The following is a 19,997-nucleotide window of genomic DNA, read 5'->3' as shown; positions in this document are numbered from 1 at the left end:
TTGAAAGACTTCAAGCCAGAGAGTGAATCATATTACTAGTAAATCATATTTAGAAATATCCAAATTCTAGCCCAGAAATCACCATTACTGCAGCCATTAGCCAGCCAGGACCGGCTGCTGTCTGTTATAATGACCAAATTCAATCCCCCTCCCAATCTGTGTTGAGAGGGGGCCTGGCACTGTCGTTTTTCTGCTGCTTGCTGTAATATTGTCATACAGTAGCAGCTACCTGGATTTTAACTCTCAGTGAAGAGTGGGCCCCCATTTTGGATTTTTTTGTACACCCCTGTCCAAACTAACAGACCATTATAACATTTGCCAACCTAGCCATCTGCAATGTCAAGTGGATTTTATTTTACATGGAGAATCCTGCCTCTATCATTATCAGTTGCTAGCAGCATTACTGTGCAGATAGGACAGTTAACTGACATACAGTAGCAGAGCTGTAATGGTCTACATGGAGTTCTTTGGAATACCGCACATAACACATTGCAATATGAAAATGGTTGTGCCAAATGGCAAACTCTGCTGCTTCTTTACCTGCTGCATAGTAATTTAGTTATTTATTTTGCCTTCTCATTGATTGTTACCCAGTAGAGATGCATTGCCCTAGCTACCTGCAGTTCTATCTAGAAACAATTAATCTTGAAAACCGGCTTCTTCCTGTGGCCTACAGAACCTAGAGGAATACTCTTAAGTTAGTAGCAACAATCAACCTAAAATATGAACTGGAGTTTTCAATTAGTCATGACAACTCCACGGAGATTGTGATATCTGTACACCTTTAAGATAATTCTCTTAAGGTATAGTGTATCTGAATCTGAGGGCAACTTCAATAAGCTATTTTCCATGAGCAGACTGATTTTTATTTATTTGTCTAACTATTAATACACGATTGTGTTTATTTTAACATGATTTTGTAAAAGTTACATTTTAGTATACACCTCTTTCCCTCTTCTCTCCCCTTTCCCTAAACAAGCTAGTAACATTGTATTATGGGATGCTGCACAACCAGGTGTCACACATATTTCCCTGTTATATAAAAGGAATGTGCAATTAAACGAAAGGTAAAATTCTTTATTCCTTTCCATGGGAAGGGCATTTATAGTGCACATATCTGGAAGAAATCCGGTGGTAAAGTGTAATTTTTTTTTTGCCATAAGGAGAGGGCGATAGGTAGCTACCAGATACCTCTAGCTCCCACTTGAACAAGGATCAGGCATAATAAAATCCAACGTGCTAAACTTTTTTTCCCCAACAGCAGACATCAGCGTACGTTGTGGCTGCGCCATTCACAATTATCTTATGTCTATGCCTAGAGTAAGATAACCATTCATTATGTGACATTGCTATTCAGGAGGGGCACACTCAATTCTCTTACTCAGGGGCCTTCGCCAACCTTCATATGTCCCTGCATACGCCTTTACCCCTAGTGTATCCTCTTCCAACCAGAACATCAATGTGGTATCCAAAACTGACAAGTGCATAAATGGCAATTCCTTGAAATAAGAGCAATAAATTAATGGCCCGCTTTACAAGTATGAGGGATCCAATATTGACCTACAGAGCTTAAGACCTTTAGAAACCGTAAACAAATTGCACAATGTATTATCCCAACATCGTACAGATTCAGGCTGTCCGGGTCATCTTCAACAGATCACTGTCTCTATCCAAATAGCTTTTTAACAACATATTTTTTTTGTCTATTTTTATTGTTTTGTTTTTCAGTTTACAGTATGTATAAGTACACAATGATTCACTATATCACTGCAGACAATGATGTTATTGTAGTACTTAAATTCTACCTTTTCGACCTAAACTGTGTACTGTTTGGATATCATAATATGCCAAGGCAATTAAATAGTCCAAGTGACATTTACTGTTTGCGAAGGCTAAAATGTGTCTTATAATTAGTGTAGTGACAACTGGCCTGTATACTGGAAGATATATCATATCTTCACATCATATATCATTTAACTACATGCACTATACGTCAGTTTATCACAGAGTTCTTTAAATAATCATATATGTCAGGAAGAAACATTTCCCATAAGATCAATATGTATTCATAGTTTATATTGCTGAGTTTGGTGCTTGAATTGAAATAACACAATGCTAATATTTGTATTGTCATCTGTATATTTCCTTATTTTACTATTCATTGCTACTAATACGTACACTTTCAGATCTGCATAGCAATAATAGGTTTTGCTCCCTAAATTGCATATGCCTTGTTTTATGATGGTATGTATAGATTTCCACCAACCTGAATGAGTTGGAAGACTGTAATAAATGAGTTTGTACCAGACAATAAACTATATGGAGTAGAGTCCATGCGATTACATAAGGGCTCCAGAGGATACCTTGATCATCCAGTTCACCATATCAGTTTGCTTTTTGCCTTTGTAAAATAAAGACGGAAGACCACCATTTAAAGATGGCCCTTATGATAGGGCATTGGAGAATTGAGTATCATGACAGGCATATAAGACAATGTCATGTTACTATGTGGTCTTTTCCACAGGCTAAAAAATCAAATAAAAAAAGGCAATACTATATGGTGATATAATGCTATGTTTAACCATTGTATGAGCTTTACCATCTTTAACTACAATATTTATACTACTATATGAGCACACGTGTATAATATCGATCTAGTCTATCTGGCTCTTCTATGTGAGTATTATTAAAGAAGTCCTACAGAGTAAAGACCACTTTCTATCATAGCACCCCTCACTTGATGGTCTATCAGGCTCTGGACTTCTTTTATGTATATTGTACAAGCTATCCTGCAGTCCAGCCTCCTGTCTACTTCTATTCAGATGCCATCTTGATTTTTATATTTCACCCTGCTTTCTCCTTCTCTTACCTGTACTACATTGAGCAAACAGTCAGCATTGATTTCTAGCAGATAGAGGGTGTTGGTATTGGGTCACCCTTCAGTGGTCACCCTTCAACGGGGACTAATGTATTCTTACATTAAAATTAATTTACAAATAAATAAGTTACTTATTCTAATTTCTCATTTTTATTTTAACAGTGTGATTTTCCAATGTAATGCATTTGGAGAATTTTGGTACAATTTAGTGCTGACATCCAAGAGGCCAGATTCTATTACAATTCCCGAAGTATTCTGTGAACTTGGGAAGTAAGTGAAATGTTTCATACTATTTTAACACAGTTAGAATATTATAGGACACAAGCTGGAGAATGGAATATTATTCATATCAGGGGAAATATCCTGTATTGCCCCACATGTATCTCTCTGAAAGGATCGTAAACTGAACGCAACAATTGTATAATTTACTGCAAACTACCAAAAAAGTGTTGATGCATAAACAATAAGTGTTAATTATAATAGTTACTTTTACACTTTATAGCATAAATTACACTTTTGTATTTCCATACAGGATAACTTTGTTTAGCTACATATGTACGTTCCATTTTTGCTCTTTTGATACCCTACAGATGGACTCGTCTCTCTATTCCCCTTGTGAACTCTACACAGGAAACATTTGAGTTACATGCAGTTATCAGTAATCCTGAAGATTTTTTAGTGGAGCTGGACAACAGTAAACCAGTAAGTAAAAATATGGTCTAGACTAGAGTGATGCTTTCACCAAATCATGCTCTTGTAATGACCTACTCAGCCACACTGCTATGCACAGTATTACATTTAATTTGCTTACCTTATTTGCTGTTCGTATAATCACAAAATGTCCTTTACTACAGAGAATACACATTTTGCTAAAAAAAAAAAATATGAACAATAAAAATATGAACAGTGAACATGACAGCAAAACTTAATAGAAGCATACAATAAATATGTCATTGTCATAATCACAAAGGTCAATAGCACAACAAGACTTGTAGGTCAGAGAGTTAGAAGGTAATACCACCTAATGTCTTTGTCCCTTAATGGCAACTTTGGGGGTCTCTGTTAAGGCTAGGATATTTCAGTTGGTTCCATGTTCTAATCCTTGAGTGTCCATGCTGAATTTTGTAAGCATATAACGCCTCATGTACACGAACATGTGCGCCGGCCGAGTCCCGTCAGTGATCCGAGGAAAGATAGAACATGTCCTATCTTTCCTCAGATCGGAGGCTCGGATCATTTTGCACGGACCCGATTCACCCACTAAAGTGAATGGGTCTGTGAAGACTATCGGATGCCGTCAAAATCGGCCCAAGTGGCACAACGGTCGTGTGCATCATACGTTATTCAAGTGGGTGTCTTCGTATTGAGCTCTTTTAGGCTATATTCACACGACAGTGAAAAAAAATGTCCATTAAAAACTGATCAACTGTCAGTTTTTTAATGGCCATTTTGCATCAGTGTGTCTCTAAATTTCCATCCATTTCCAGTCCATCTGTCCGTTTTTAATGGCCGTTTGACATCCGTTTTGCAACAGTTCTTCATGGCCGTTAAAAAAACTGATGAATTTCATTGGTCAGGCTTTTTTTGTCCCAGCCCCCTGAAAACACCCAAAGGAAGGTCACATGTTCACCTAGACACTATTTACAGCCTCCCTGTATATGATGCCACACACCTCCCTGTATATGATGCCACACACCTCCCTGTATATGATGCCACACATCCCCCCTGTATCTGATGCCACACACACCTCCCCGTATATGATGCAAAACACCTCCTGTATATGATGCCACACACCTAAGGTTAGGGATCTGCCAGGTACTACGTCTAGGTATACTCCTGGGATTAATCAATCCACACCTGAGGCCAGACCTGTTCGACTGACACCATCTCCCACCAACCAGGGTGGCAGGCTCAGGAGTGGGAGAGCCTATCGCGGCCTGGTCAGTCGGAGTTAGTTCCGCCCCCTGTCCTTTATTACCTGCCGTGTTCTCTTCCTCAGTGCTTGTAATTCTTCTGGATTCCTGGCCTCACTGCTGCTTCCTCCAGCCTGCTTCTGCCGTGCTTCTGCCTTGCTGCAGTTCCGCTTAACCTGCTTTGCTTTGCCCCTGGCTTGCTTCCTTCTCCGTGCTCACTTTGGTATACTCCACTTCATCCTGGTCCTGACTACTCATTCACCGCTCCGTTTCCTCGCGGCGTTCTGTGGCTACTGCCCCTTCCCTTGCGTGTTCCCTGTTTGTTCTCCCGTGCACTTAGACAGCGTAGGGACCGCCGCCCAGTTGTACCCCGTCGCCTAGGGCGGGTCGTTGCAAGTAGGCAGGGACAGGGTGGTGGGTAGATTAGGGCTCACTTTCCCTTCACCTCCTTCCTGCCATTACACCTAATGTATCTGATGCCACACACTTAATGTATATGATGCCACACACCTCTTGTATATGATGCCACACACCTCCCTGTATATGATGCCACACACCTCCTGTATATGCTGTATATGCTACACACCTCCCTGTATATGATGCCACACACCTCCTGTATATGCCACACACCTCCCTGTATATGCAACACAGCCCCCTGTATGACGCCACACACCTCCCTGTATATGCCACACATCTTCCCTTAAAATGCCACACAGCCTGACATGAATGCCCTACATTCTCACCGATGCAGCGCTGTCTTCACGGGATCTGCGGCGACACGATGACACTCACCGATGCAGCTCGTCTTTACGCGTGGTCTCTCGAGATCTGCAAAGGACTTTTTGATGGCCATTATTCACGGGCTGTTAAAAAAACGGCCGTGTGAATACACGCATAGAACATCATTATTCTGAAAATGGCCATATGACGGCCGTTAAAAGAACGGCCGTCACACGGCCGTTTTTCACTGTCGTGTGAATAAGGCCTTAGACTACATTCACACGACAGTAAAAAAAAATGGCCATTAAAAACTGTCAGCTCTTCGTGGCCATTTTGCATCAGTGTGTCTCTAAATTTTCATCCATTTACAGTCCGTCTGTCCGGTTTTAATAGCCGGTTGTCATCCGTTTGCCATCTATTTTTCATGGCCGTTAAAAAAAATAATTATGAATTTAATTTGTCAGGTTCTTTTGCCCTGTAGATAGTGCCACAGAACGCACTGCAGATAATGCCCACATAGTCACAATGCCAAAATAGTACCACAGTGCCCACATAGTGCCAAAGTGCCCACTGTAGATAGTGCCACAGTGCCCACATAGTGCCACAGTGGCCACTATAGATAGTGCCACAGTGCCCACATAGTACCACAGTGCCCACATATAAAGTGTCAGTGCCCACATAGTGCCACAGTGCCCATTTTAGATATTGCCACAGTGCCTACATAATACCACAGTGCCCATGTAAATAGCCCCACAGTGTCCACTGTAGATAGTGCCACACCCCATATAGATATAGTGCCACAGTGCCCAAGTAGATAGCGCAACACACCCCTGTAGATAGCACCACCCACCTTGTAGATAGCACCCTCTTCTAGATAATACCCCCCTGTGTAGATAACAACCCCCTGTAGATAGAACAACATACACCCCCACCCCCGGAGATGGAAATGCCACTAATTCCACTCCTAGATGGAGCCCCTGACATCGCTATCCATATATGGACAGTGACATCGGGGGTTCCTCTAAGAGCGGATCCCCTGCCAGAGTGTCAGCAGCGCTCTGGCCGGGGATTCTGCTCCAGGAGTAGTCCCTGATGTAACTGTCCATATATGGATAGTGACGCCAGCGGCTTCTCCAGGAGGGGAATCCCCGGCCGGCCAGAGCAATGTCTACGCTCTGGGCAGGGATTTCGCTCCAGGAGTAACTCCTGAAGTCACTGTCCATATATGGATAGTAATGCCGTGGGCTTCTCCGGGAGCGAAATCCCTGGCCAGACCGGACGTTTTTCATGGCCTTTGAAAAAAAAGGATGGATTTCATTTGTCAGGTTTTTTTTTTGTCCCAACCCCCTGAAAACACCACAGTGGCCATGTAGATAGTGCTGCAATGTCCCTGTAGATAGTGCCACAGTGTCCACTGTAGACAGTGCCCACATAGTGTCAGTGCCAACATAGTGCCACAGTGCCCACCATAGATAGTGACACAGTGCCCACATATAAAGTGCTATAGTGTCCACATATAAAGTGCCAGTGCCCACATAGTGCCACAGTGCCCACTGTAGATTGTGCCACAGTGCCCAATTAGTACCACAATGCCCACATATAAAGTGACATAGTGCCCCCATATAAAGTGCCAGTGCCATCATAGTGCCAACATAGTACCACAGTGCACACCTATAAAGTGACATAGTGCCATAGTGCCCATATACAAAGTTCCAGTGCCCTCATAGTGCCACAGGCCCACATAAAGTGACATAGTGCCCACATATAAAGTGACATAGTGCCACATATAAAGTGCCAGTGCCCACATAGTGCTACAGTGGCCATTGTAGATAGTGCCACAGTGCCCACATAGTACCACAGTGCCCACATAGTACCACAGTGCCCACATATAAAGTAACATAGTGCCCACATACAAAGTTCCAGAGCCCACATAGTGCCACAGTGCCTATGTAGATACCACAGTGTCCCCTGTAGATAGTGCCCCTATATAGTGCCACAGTGCCCATTTAGATAGCATGCAACGGTGGGCAGCACCCCCCTGTAGATAGCACCACCCCGCCTGTAGATAGCACCCCCCTTGTAGATAGCACCAATCTCCTGTACATAGCACCAACCCCCTGTAGATAGCACCCCCTGTTGATAGCACCCCCTTGTAGATAGCACCCCCCTGTAGATAGCACTCTCCCCTATAGATAGCACCAAACCCCCCCTATAGATGGCACTTGCCTTCCTGTCGATAGCGCCACTGTAGCTCCGCTATAGGAGTGGAATCCCTCTGACCAGGGATTTCGCTCCTAGAGTGAGCCCCTGATGTCTCTGTCCATATATGGACAGTGATGTGAGGGGCTCACGCTAAGAGCGGAATCCCCTGCCATAGCGTTGACAGGAGTAGCCTCTGACGTCACTGTCCATATATGGGAGCCATGTCCTGTTTTGAAACAGTCTGGATACTAGGGACATTCTACCTGACAAGCCCATTAAAATTACTGTAGTTGTTAGGCAGTGTTTTCCTAGCAATCAGACTGTCTGCAGTGACATCTCACAGCTGGATTGGCCCTGTACTGACAGCAAAGAAGTGTAAAAGTAACATGCCAGCAGTGTAATTTTCCATCTCAGGCTGCAGTATTAGTCAGATTTTTCTCAGAATAAATTTATAGAGAGAACTTAGATATCTAAAAATTATTTTTATTGTTCCCGGTATTAATATAATAGGAAAAATATAATGAATAAACATGCATCTAAAATTGACATTGACTCGAATAAATTCTATACATTAATTTATTCTTTTTAATGTTATTCCTTAGTTTCTATGCATTCATTTAAATACAAAATATCGATACATGTTTTTAATAAACCAAAGTATCCCCTTTTTATTTCCACTATATGGCATATTTGAATAATTGTACACAAGAAATGCGGATGCCACCTCACATTAAGTCTGATATGTCATTGTCGGGTTGCAGAATCTACTAACCCTTAGTTAATAGGCAAATGGTTTGTTTGCATTGTATTTCTTAACGGCCATTTATAACTTTGCTTCATGTGAAGGAGATTCATATTTATTATCTTTTTATAAAGTTCTCTGAATACTGCTTTAGGCTCACTTTTTGTTTCACAAATTATTAACATAGAAATGGGTTTGAATTCATTATCATGACTTTTAACTTCTGCCTATTGCACATTGAACTGTCCAGAGAGTTAAAAATATCCCCAGTGTGTCTGGTTCATTAACAGTGGCTTAAATGTCATGCCGTTGAATTGCTATAGAATGGGTAGACCCTTTGAAAGTCCATTCATTTTATTTCTTCATGACTTAGTTGTGGTTTGAAATTGGGAATTATATTTCCAGAACAATTAGCTGGTCTTTTCTTTGCTTTAGAAAATTATAAATGACCCTTTTAACTCTGTTAGATTGTAATATCTGCTGGGAATAAGCAAAGATCTGATTCTGGTTTGTCAACTAAAAAGGGCTTGAAGGAAAAGGCAAGCAATCTTTAGTATTCAGAAAGATGGCGGTATGCCATTTTAAAATAAACCCATTAAGATGTTTTGTTGGGTTAATTCGTTTAGATAGAACTTACTCATTCAACAACCCTTCCTCTTTTTTTTTGTCCCAGACGTTCCTTTTAACATGTAAGCAACAATTTACTGGTAGAGCCATATTAACTTGACAATCATATCTATAATTGAATGTTTAAAGATTGAGCAATACAGCTATACTAAAGGTCCTTTTACATGGGCCAATTATCGGGAAAATGAGCGTTCACAGAATTTTTGTTCCCGGTCATTGCCCTGTGTAAACAGGGCAACAATCAGCCGATGAACAAGCTAGCACTCATTCCTCGGATGATCGTATAGTTTATATTGCATTAAATATGATCATTGTTTGGCAGCACATCTCCCTCTGTAAAAAGGAAGACGTGCTGCCGACATGATGGAAATGTATGAGGGCGAGCAATCGTTGTAACAAACTCTCGTCCCCATACATAGCTCCTTATGAAATTAACAAATGTGCGCTGATCAATGAACAGACTTGTTGATCGGCGCTCGTTGACACGGTTCACGTCGGTCCATGTAAGAGGACCCTTACTCTATTTAAAGGTATGTAAACAAATTATGATGTCTCTGCAGATGGGACAACTGCAAAACATCACATTATGTGTGACCTCAAAAGGCCCCCAAATGTTAATATGAATATATGAAGACCACTAGGACCACTGATAACTTGTGTTATGCCATATTCTACCAGCTGTAACAGGCTGCAGCAAAGCAAGAAGTTATACAGTTATTCATCCTAAGTGGTTGACCAACTGGTTGCCCACCATTAGTGAGTCAAGCTGCAGTATTATCTAATGTGTGGCCACATTTAAAAGGGACAACTATCTCACTTTCAACCAAATCCACTTTGCAAACTTGGTACTCATGAAGGTGGGATGCTTTACAGACAATGCCATATGTTGGATATCCAAGGATGTTGTTAATTTGGATGCAGTTTGTATTATTTAAATGCATTTGAAATATCTTGTATATTAACGCGTGTCATTGAGAATATATTTCTGCTAAACATTTCAGGGGAATTCTATGATTCTGGATTGTGCTGTCAAATATCTCGGTTAAAACATTTTCTTTCTCTTTATTCAGCACCTGAGTTCAGCATAGTTTTAGTGCAAACTGCTCTCAAATAACTAATTCTGGTGATTTTATCGTATATATGTAAACAATTTCAACATAATATTCAGTGTAGATCCACCCCCAGGTTAGAACATTTTATTTTACAAAACCAATAACAGAGAACCCCTTTTTTTTTACCAAAAAAAAAAAAAGAAGTGCACTAATCCAGGCAATAGACCTCTCTGCACCACCAATTCTTCTTATACGTGCTTCAAAGCAACGATATCATGGAACTTCAACTTCATGCGATTATTGAAGCCTTTATTTCATTATTATAGAACACAAATGCAATATGCAGCCTCAAAAGGATATGTTCATTGCCTGAGCCATTTTTTTTCCAGTGAATTAGGAAGACAGTGGTTTAGCTAGGACTATTGAAAAATCAAATAATCTTCTAATTTTCTATAGGAAGCAAGTACATGCCATAATATTAGTTTGTATTAGCAGAAATAACCGGAATATTGTTTGAAGTGATGCATAATTGTACAAATAACATTTAAGTGCATATTTTCATACGCCAATAATTGTGGTGTGGGTGAATGTGCATACATAGTATTAGTTATAGTCAATTACGCCTTTCATTATTGACAATCCAAAAGCATTCTTTCTAAATGAAAACATAGGCATTCATATCGCCCACTCAGATTCTTTTAAATAGATGTACCAAGTGACCTGAGAGTTGTAAGAGCATTAATGCAGGGTAGTCTAAGGTTAAGGTTGACCAGATTACTTCTTAGAGATCTACATGACTGAGCAGATTTACAAAAATATTATGCACACGGAAAGGCTTACTATTTGCAAATTATTTTTTTTAATTATTATTGGTAGGAAGCCGTTTTTAAAGTGTGTCCTGAATTGCAGACCTGGAAACAGATTCCTTTTTTTAAAAAAAAAAATTTAAAAAAATCTTTCCTTCATTATAGTATAATAATGTGGTCTAAAACCTTAGCAAATGTTATCATTAATAACAAATGTTTATGCGAAGTAGATCATCTCTTGAATGAACATTACTGACTTATATTACACATTCCAATCCAAATGGACTAAAGATATCTCTTCAATCATCATGACAGTCAAAAAGTATTTTCTTTTGTCCTACAGGTTTTAATGCCACCTAATGCCACCACTGAAGTCCCTGTTCAGTTCTGTCCATCATCTCTTGGGAAAGGAAGTCAAACAGCATCTATAACTTTTAAAAACCCACAGGTAGGTTTCTTGAAGGCAGACACCTTTTATAGTATGCCTTGCTCAAATGCACATATCACTATGCAGTACACAATAGGGTATTATTATCGTTTTTGACTTCCAGTCATAGTAGTGAGGTAGAGATGAATTGTTATATGATAATATCATTAATACTCAACAGACATAAACAATCGGGTTACCATAAATCACTTTACAGCAAGTCCTTAATTCATTACATATAATGGTGGAAACATTAATTACTCAAATGAGGACTTGTCAACTTGTTTTTCTTCTATAGTCAGGTCCTAATTATATTATATTTTGTCAAATATAAGTCATTATTCATGTTCTGTGAACAAATAAAATAAATGTTTTACAATGTGGAGCTCAAAACTGAATTCCATATTCAAGATGTGGCCTTACAAGGGATTTATAGAGGGGTAATATTATATTTGGATAACAGGTTTTTATCTCTCTTTTTCTACACCCAGGTGTGGGTCCTAGAGGTGCGACCTACACCTATGTGGAGAACGAGGCTTCATCCAGGTACAGAATGAATGAGATGGCCATTCACCCTGTTGGCATATAAATGGCATATTAAAAAAAAGACACAACTCTATCAAGTTCAACTTATGAATTTATGTGATATTATATATTTCAAGAAAGGCATCCAAGCCCTTTTTAAACTCTATGAACTCAATAAATTAATTATGACAATATCTTGTGGCTGAGGGTTTCTCAGTGCCCTTACAGTAGAGAATCCCCTTCTATGACTATGATGATTGTGAATGAAACCTTCTTTCTTACAGGCATAATAGAGACTAACTTAATTATCATTGTCGCAGTCACTCTCCATTATAGTCTATGCGAGATGAAAACAACAGAATGAGCAAAAATAAAAAGTGAGCGTACATGTGCTGCAAAAGGGGGACACACAGTCCCTATTCTGTGGGGTGATTGATAGGGGCAATCAGACTCCCACCAATAAAATATTTATTGCAGATCCTATTGATATGCCATAAATATGTAGTTAGTAAAAACCTCTTTTAGGCTTTAAAACAAATATGAATAGAAACAATCCAGTCAGATTTGACATCAAGAATAGTGCAGCCACGATGCAGATGTGAACAGAGCCTAATAGTGCTGATACTCTGGACCACCATCAGGAATTCCTGGACCCCATACAGCCAAGGAGTCTGGCACCCCCCCTAGTTACTGGGGGAAGGCGCAATGGAAAGTGGCGGGAGGTGGGTTAGTGCTCACATGCCAACTGAGAGGCAGGGCAGAGACAGTAGGTGGGTAAGGGGGATAGGCTAGGGGGAAGAACTCTATGAGCGGTAGAAAAGGGCTGGGGGAAGAGAAAGTGGCAGGGGCAGGAAGGGGGCCAGGGGGTATATGCATCCTGGCAGGAGATCTGTGGAGGGACAGGAAGACGCTAGGTAGGCATGGGTTCTGTGGGTGCCAAGGGAAGGTAGTAGATGTGCAGGGCAATGTAGGGGTTTAGCTGATGCCTGAAAAGAGCACAGTAACTCACCAGCTGGCTGATGCTGCTAGTTTTTGCAGGCTCTAAGATCATCCACCACAGTGGCACACCTGGACAAAGTCTCCGTCTCCTCCTCATATGTAGTACCCACATAACCTGCGTGGGTGCTCCATGAGAAGCCAAAATAAATTTAGACCCCCAACCAGACCCTTAAATTAATTCAGATCGCAGACCAGACCCCTAAATTAATTCAGTCCCCAGACCACTAAATTAATTCAGACACCATAATAGACCCCCAAAAAATTCAGACACCAGACCGAGTGGCCCCATTTTTTTATATTTATGGCTGGACCCCTGACGGCAGTACCAGTCAAACTACCATGAAGGCGGCCCTGCTGATATTCATCTAACACTTAATACACAAACAGTACATAGATTCTGGTGCCCAGCTGCACAGTCTACTGTCCTGCATATGTACACTTCTCTGTGTCTCATACAGCTCACTGACAGTACACAGAGGGAAGATGTGAGGATCTATATTCCCATTATGCTTATTTCCTATGAGACAGGGTCTCTTTAAAATAAAAAGTAAAATGCTTTATTTCATGTGGCAAAAATAAGTTGATAACATAAAGACAGTTTTTTCTTACAATGATAAATGGGTTTAAACTGCTCAATCTTCTGGATGATTATCCAAGGTTGTCTCAGTCATCCTTGCCTTTATAACCTTTTCATTATCCGGCGCTAACCTTTTCCGTCTGGGTCCTGCCATCAACTTTTACATTTCAGTGTGTTTTATCCATCACTCCTGTGTCCATGACATTGAAACTGACCTACTCTGTCTCGCTTATTACATGAACATTGAAATCACAATAAATGTTATGTACGTGCTTAAGAGCTGATATAAGAATATCCTTATCAAATACACAAATATTATTTCCCTCTTTATCGTCTTTACTCTCTGTAGCTTCTGAAGCAACTTTTAACCTTAGAGGGAATTGCCATTGATTTTCCTCCCTTGATTTCACTGATTAAATGTATCTGAACTGACAGTTCTAGCAATTTAAGCCATCTCATAGCTGGGTAGCTGACTAATCTAAAATCAACTTAATGATAGTGCTTCTAGGGTAAGCTTTAACTGTTTCTGATTGTGCCTGTTTGTTGAATTGAGAGAAACGGCTCCGAGTTATTATCTGCTTCATTTGTTTCTGCTTTAAACTGCATAAAAAGTCCTTCACAATAAAGATCCGGGATTCTCCAACCATTTTTCACTCGCATTTAACATTCCTAAATAAAATTCATCGTGACAGCACATACAAGACTATGGATGTTAAACAAATATTTTACATGCATTATACACATTGTTTTCTTATATTATATCAACACCTCTAATGCATTATTATCACCTCAAACTGCTGGGGATTTACTGTGTACCATAAATACTGTGTTAAATGTCACAGAGACATAGTTTGTAGGTATTATTGCACTTCGAAAATATGTAGGTGACTACAGTGGTCCCTCAACATACAATATTAATTGGTTCCAGGACGACCATTGTAGTTTGAAACCATTGTATGTTGAAAGCATGACCCTATGTAAAACTGGTAATTAGTTCCGAAGCCCCCAAAATGTCCACTCGAAACGAGAAAAATGTGGATTGAAGACAAATAAGCACAAAAATACAAATAAAACATCATTGTCAGAAATCTTTTTATTGGTGATACAGTACATATAATGCAAATTAAGTGTACAAGAATGATAAAAATCTCAATAGATGGGCATGCAGGCCCCAGTGTCTTTGGAACATAGCCTTAAAAATCATAGCCATCACAACACTCAAACCAAGAAACATTGGGTGTGTGTGAAGCAGTGTGGTATCTAAACTATTAAGGGTTTAGGGCATAATGCGCTGATTGGCTGTAAGAAACCACACCTGCAAGCACTGAATGATAACATCAAATCAGCGCTTGTCCGGCCTGAACTGTACAAGGCACTAGCTGAATGGCTGGATGTTCCAGCCAATTGCGTGCGCCACTGCCCGATCATAGCCCCGCTTTCTCTGTGCAATCCTGGCACCGATTCCTTGCCTGGCAGCTGCCGCTGACCAACGGCGAGGCATCATAACCTGAGGCTACATTCAACTTACAATGACCTCTTAGAGGCCATCAGATGTTGAATCCATCGCAAGTTGAGACAATCGTAAGTTGGGGGACCATTGTATACATACATGCAAACAATGTTTTGTGGTATATAATATTAGCATTATTTTGTTTATTTGGAAGTGATCTGGTTTTTAGGGCGTGTTTAAATAATAGCATCTTAACCCCTTTAGGACGCAGCCTGTTTTGGCTTTGTGGCACAGCCGATTTTTTCAAATCTGACATGTGTCACTTTATGTGGTAATAACTTGGGAATGCTTTTACCTATCCAAGCGATTCTGAGAGTGTTTTCTTGTGACATATTGTACTTTATGCTAGTCGAAAAACTTTGTCGATAAATTTCATATTTTTTAGTGAAAAACACCAAAATGTAGAGAAAATTAGCAAAAATTAGCATTTTTCTAAATTTAAATGTATCTGCTTGTAAAACAGATAGTAATGCCACACAAAATAATCACTAGTTACCATTTCCCATATGTGTACTTTATGTTTGCATCGTTTTTTGAACGTCCTTTTATTTTTCTAGGACGTTACAAGGCTTAGAACTTCAGCAGCAATTTCTCTCATTTTTATGAAAATTTCAAAAGGCCATTTTTACAGGGGCCCATTTAGTTGTGAAATGGTTTTGAGGGCCTTATATATTAGAATCCCCCAATAAATCGCCCAATTTTAAAAACCCTCAATGTATTTAAAACAGCATTCAGAAAGTTTCTTAACCCTTTAGGCGTTTCACAGGAAATAAAGCAAAGTAGAGGGGAAATTTACAAATTTACACAGTCCTCAGAAGCAAAGGAGCAACTACAGGATTTTGGGGTCTGCTTTTTTTTAGATTATATTTTAGGCACCATATCAGGTTTGAAGAGGTCTTGTGGTGCCAAAACAGTGGAAACTCCCCAAAAGTGACCCCATTTTGGAAACTACACCCCTCAAAGAATTTATCTATGGTGACCAAAAAACAGTGATTTTGGCATTTTAAATTCTTTATTTCTTACGGCGTTCATTATGCGCAAAAATTACAGTTTTACTTTATTCTGCGGGTCGATACGATTACGGTGATACCATATGTATATCATTTTTTTATGTTTTGCAGCGTTTACACAATAAAATCACTTGTTTATAAAATAATTTATTTTCTGCGTCACCATATTCTAAAGAGTCACAACTTCAAAAAGTAAAAAAAGCGGTGTATAGGCTTGTTTTTTGTGGAACGGGCTGTAGTTTTTATTGGTACTTTTTTGGGGTAAATGCGACTTTTTGATCACTTTTTATTCTATATTTAGGGAGGGATGGTGACCAAAAAATAGTGATTCTGGCATTGTTTTTAGTTTGGTTTTTTTTGCGACGTTCACTTTGCGGGAAAAATAACATTATATTTTTATAGATTGGGTCGTTACGAACGCGGTGATACCAAATATGTGTACTGTTTTTTAAAGTTTTCATTTTTTTTCCTATAATAAGAGACTTATTATAGGAAAAAAATATCTTTTATTTTTACACTTTTGTAAAACATTTTCATTAACTTTTTTCTTTACTTTTTACACTTTCTTTTTTTACTTGAAGCTCCGATCGCTGCTAGAATACATTACACTACCTAGGTAGTGTAACGTATTCCAACTGTCAGTGTGACGTCACTGTCACTCTGACAGTAAGTCTACGAGGACCAGCCAGAGGCTGGTCCTCATAGGCTTCCATACATGGCAGACCCAGAGGCCGTTGTCTGGCCTCCGGGTGCCATCACAAGCATCAGCAGCCCCCACAATTGCATGGGGGCTGTCGATGTGCTACAATTCCCCTAAATTCGGCGATCGCAATCGAGCGCCACATTTAACGGGTTAATTGCCAAAATCAACGGCAATGAGCCGCTGATCGGCAACAGTGGAGTGTCAGCTGTCGGGGACAGCTGACCTCCCGGTTCCTGATGCACACTGTCAACGACAGTGTGTATCGCGAACGACAGTGACGTCCTGTCACTCTGACAGGAAGTCTATCAGGAGGCTGGTCCTGATAGGCTTCCATACATGGCAGACACGGAGGCCATTATTTGGCCTCTGGTTGCCATGCTAGCCATCTGCAAACCTCACGATTTCATTGTGAGGTCTGCCGATGTGCTAGAAACCCCTAAAATGCGGCGATTGCAATCGATCATCGCATTTAAGGGGTTAATTGCCTAAATCAGCGAAAATGAGCCAATGATCGGCAACAGTGGAGTGTCAGCTGTCGGGAACAGCTGGCCTCCCGGTTCCTGGTGCACACTGTTCTGACAGTGTGCACCGGGAACCGCGCAGTAACTGTACGTCCTGGTGCGCTAAGGCACTGGCCATGCGGACGTACAGTTGTGTCGTGGTGCGCCAAGGGGTTAAATAGCAGAATTTCATATTGTATATAATGAATTTTGGAATTCATTAATTACAATTAAAGTTAAAAACACATAATTGATTGAGAAACATATTTCAGAAAGGTTCCCTCCTTTGTCCTGACTAAATCCGATCCCATTTTTGGCACATAATATAGATCTCTCATAAGGAAGAGGGTCTAAAGCAAAGCCTCTCAACCTTTTTCTACTGATGCTTAGCCAACCAGAAAATGTTGATTCGCCTCACCACCAGTGGCTGAATCCATGACAAAATGTAAAATATTATTTCATTTATCTTTCATCTGTCTCCTGAACCTAGTATAATATTACAACAAACACAAAAATAATCAGTTATGTTGCTAAACCAGAAATGGCTTCAGCCAGAGAACTGGCTGTGCAGCTTATTATCACTTTAGTGAACACTGCCTTCCCCTGGTGTGCCTCACCAACATCTAGGGGGCGCTAAACTAGATGCCTGAAGGATATGAGAGCAGTGATAGGTGAAAGTGCTAATTTTGTACAGGACCCAGCTACATGTGATAACACAAGGCACTTATAAATCAATCACCGGCCCGTTCTCTGTAAAGTACACTGAGAAGTAAGAAATATTGTAAAGATAAGGACAAGATAATGTAATACTACTGTATTTTTTATGTTGTATTACTAAATGAGTTTGCAAATGTGTTAAAGATTAAAATGTATCTGATTTTTCAAGTTCATATATGTGAATTATAAACACAAATATTAGCAGTAGAATAGGCTCACATATTAAAGCGGCACTATCATAGGATATTCAGTTTAACAGATTTCTGTCACACTAGAGCAGGGGTCTCAAACTCGGCCGGGTAAGTGGGCCGCATATAGAAAAAATGGGAAGTTGACGGGCCGCATTACTTTCAAATTTGATACAATACAAAATTATTGTTAATCAATTAGTTATTTGAACGACTATAACACTATATTACTATAATAATACTACATTACTATAATAATAATAACACTACATTACTATAATAATAGCGCTAGGTTTAAAATTTGAGATATTTCTCCACACGCTTATTTCAACAATCCAGCTTTCCAGTTTAAGTGTCGCTAAATGCAGTCCGGCGGCTCAGTTAGCACACATGTCAAGATTGGGCAGCCCCTTTTTAGATAGTGCCGCAGTGCCCTCTGTGGATGCTGCCGCAGTGCCCTCTGTGGATGCTGCCGCAGTGCCCTCTGTGGATGCTGCCGCAGTGCCCTCTGTGGATAATGCAACACACCCCTAGATAAGGCCACAGTGCCCTCTGTAGATAAGGCCACAGTGCCCTCTGTAGATAAGGCCACAGTGCCCTCTGTAGATAAGGCCACAGTGCCCTCTGTAGATAAGCCCACAGTGCCCTCTGTAGATAAGGCCACAGTGACCTCTGTAGATAAGGCCACAGTGCCCTCTGTAGATAAGGCCACAGTGCCCTCTGTAGATAATGCAACACATCTCTAGATAATGCCAGTGTCCTCTTCAGATACTGCCACACACCCACTTGTAGATAATGCCACAGTGCCCTCTGTAGAGGCTGCCACAGTGCCCTCTGTAGAGGCTGCCACAGTGCCCTCTGTAGAGGCTGCCACAGTGCCCTCTGTAGAGGCTTCCACAGTGCCCTCTGTAGAGGCTGCCACAGTGCCCTCTGTAGAGGCTGCCACAGTGCCCTCTGTAGAGGCTGCCACAGTGCCCTCTGTAGAGGCTGCCACAGTGCCCTCTGTAGAGGCTGCCCCAGTGCCCTCTGTAGAGGCTGCCCCAGTGCCCTCTGTAGAGGCTGCCCCAGTGCCCTCTGTAGAGGCTGCCCCAGTGATGTCAGGGGCTTGCCCAGAGCTGGAGTCCCGGAGCAGAGCCGCTTCTGGCACTCTGCCTGGGATTCCAGCTCTGCTCCTGACATCACTTTCCATATATGGACAGAGATGTCAGGGGCAACCCCAGAGCTGGAGTCCCAGGCATAGCGCTAGTAGGCTCTTCCTGGGACTCCAGCTGTGCTCCTGTCATCACTGGGACTCCTGCTCTGGGGAAGCCCCTGACATCATTGTCGATGTATGGACAGCGATGCCAGAGGCTTCCCCAGAGTCCCGGAGCAGAGCCGATAATAGCGCTCTGCCCGGGACTCCGCTCTGGGGAAGACCCTGACACACTGTCCATATATGGGCAGCGATGTCAGGGAATTCCACAGAGTCCCGGAGCCGAGCCGATACTAGCGCTCTGCCCGGGACTCTGCTCTGGGGAAGACCCTGACACACTGTCCATATATGGGCAGATATGTCAGGGAATTCCGCAGCGTCCCGGAGCAGAGCCTATACTAGCGCTCTGCCTGGGACTCCGCTATGGGGAAGACCCTGACACACTGTCCACATATGGGCAGCGATGTCAGGGAATTCCACAGAGTCCCAGAGCAGAGCCTGTACTAGCGCTCTGCCCGGGACTCCGGCTCTGGGGAAGCCCCAGACATCGCTGTTCATATGTCGACAGCGATGTCAGGGAATTCCACAGAGTCCCGGAGCAGAACCGACACCAGTGCTCTGCTCGGGACTCCGGCTCTGGGGAAGCCCCAGACATCGCTGTTCATATGTGGACAGCGATGTCAGGGAATTCCACAGAGTCCCTGGGCAG

The 19,997-nt window shown here is 41.3% G+C and overlaps 1 protein-coding gene across 2 annotated transcripts in view; it reads left to right on the top strand.

Annotated features, from left to right (window-relative positions):
* CFAP47 (cilia and flagella associated protein 47) overlaps positions 1–19,997 on the top strand; it is a 546,843-nt gene that overhangs the window by 402,947 nt on the left and 123,899 nt on the right. For both annotated transcript variants that reach the window (XM_075852746.1, XM_075852745.1), the window contains 3 exons: positions 3,041–3,148; positions 3,469–3,580; positions 11,284–11,388. In XM_075852746.1, coding sequence (XP_075708861.1) covers positions 3,041–3,148; positions 3,469–3,580; positions 11,284–11,388 — 325 coding nt within the window. The remainder of the gene's footprint in view (positions 1–3,040; positions 3,149–3,468; positions 3,581–11,283; positions 11,389–19,997) is intronic.

Source organism: Rhinoderma darwinii, chromosome 2 (assembly GCF_050947455.1).
Source record: "Rhinoderma darwinii isolate aRhiDar2 chromosome 2, aRhiDar2.hap1, whole genome shotgun sequence".
NCBI classification, from domain to species: domain Eukaryota; kingdom Metazoa; phylum Chordata; class Amphibia; order Anura; family Rhinodermatidae; genus Rhinoderma; species Rhinoderma darwinii.
The sequence above is the reverse complement of the archived record's forward strand: the minus strand, read 5'-3'. Positions and strand labels throughout refer to the sequence as shown.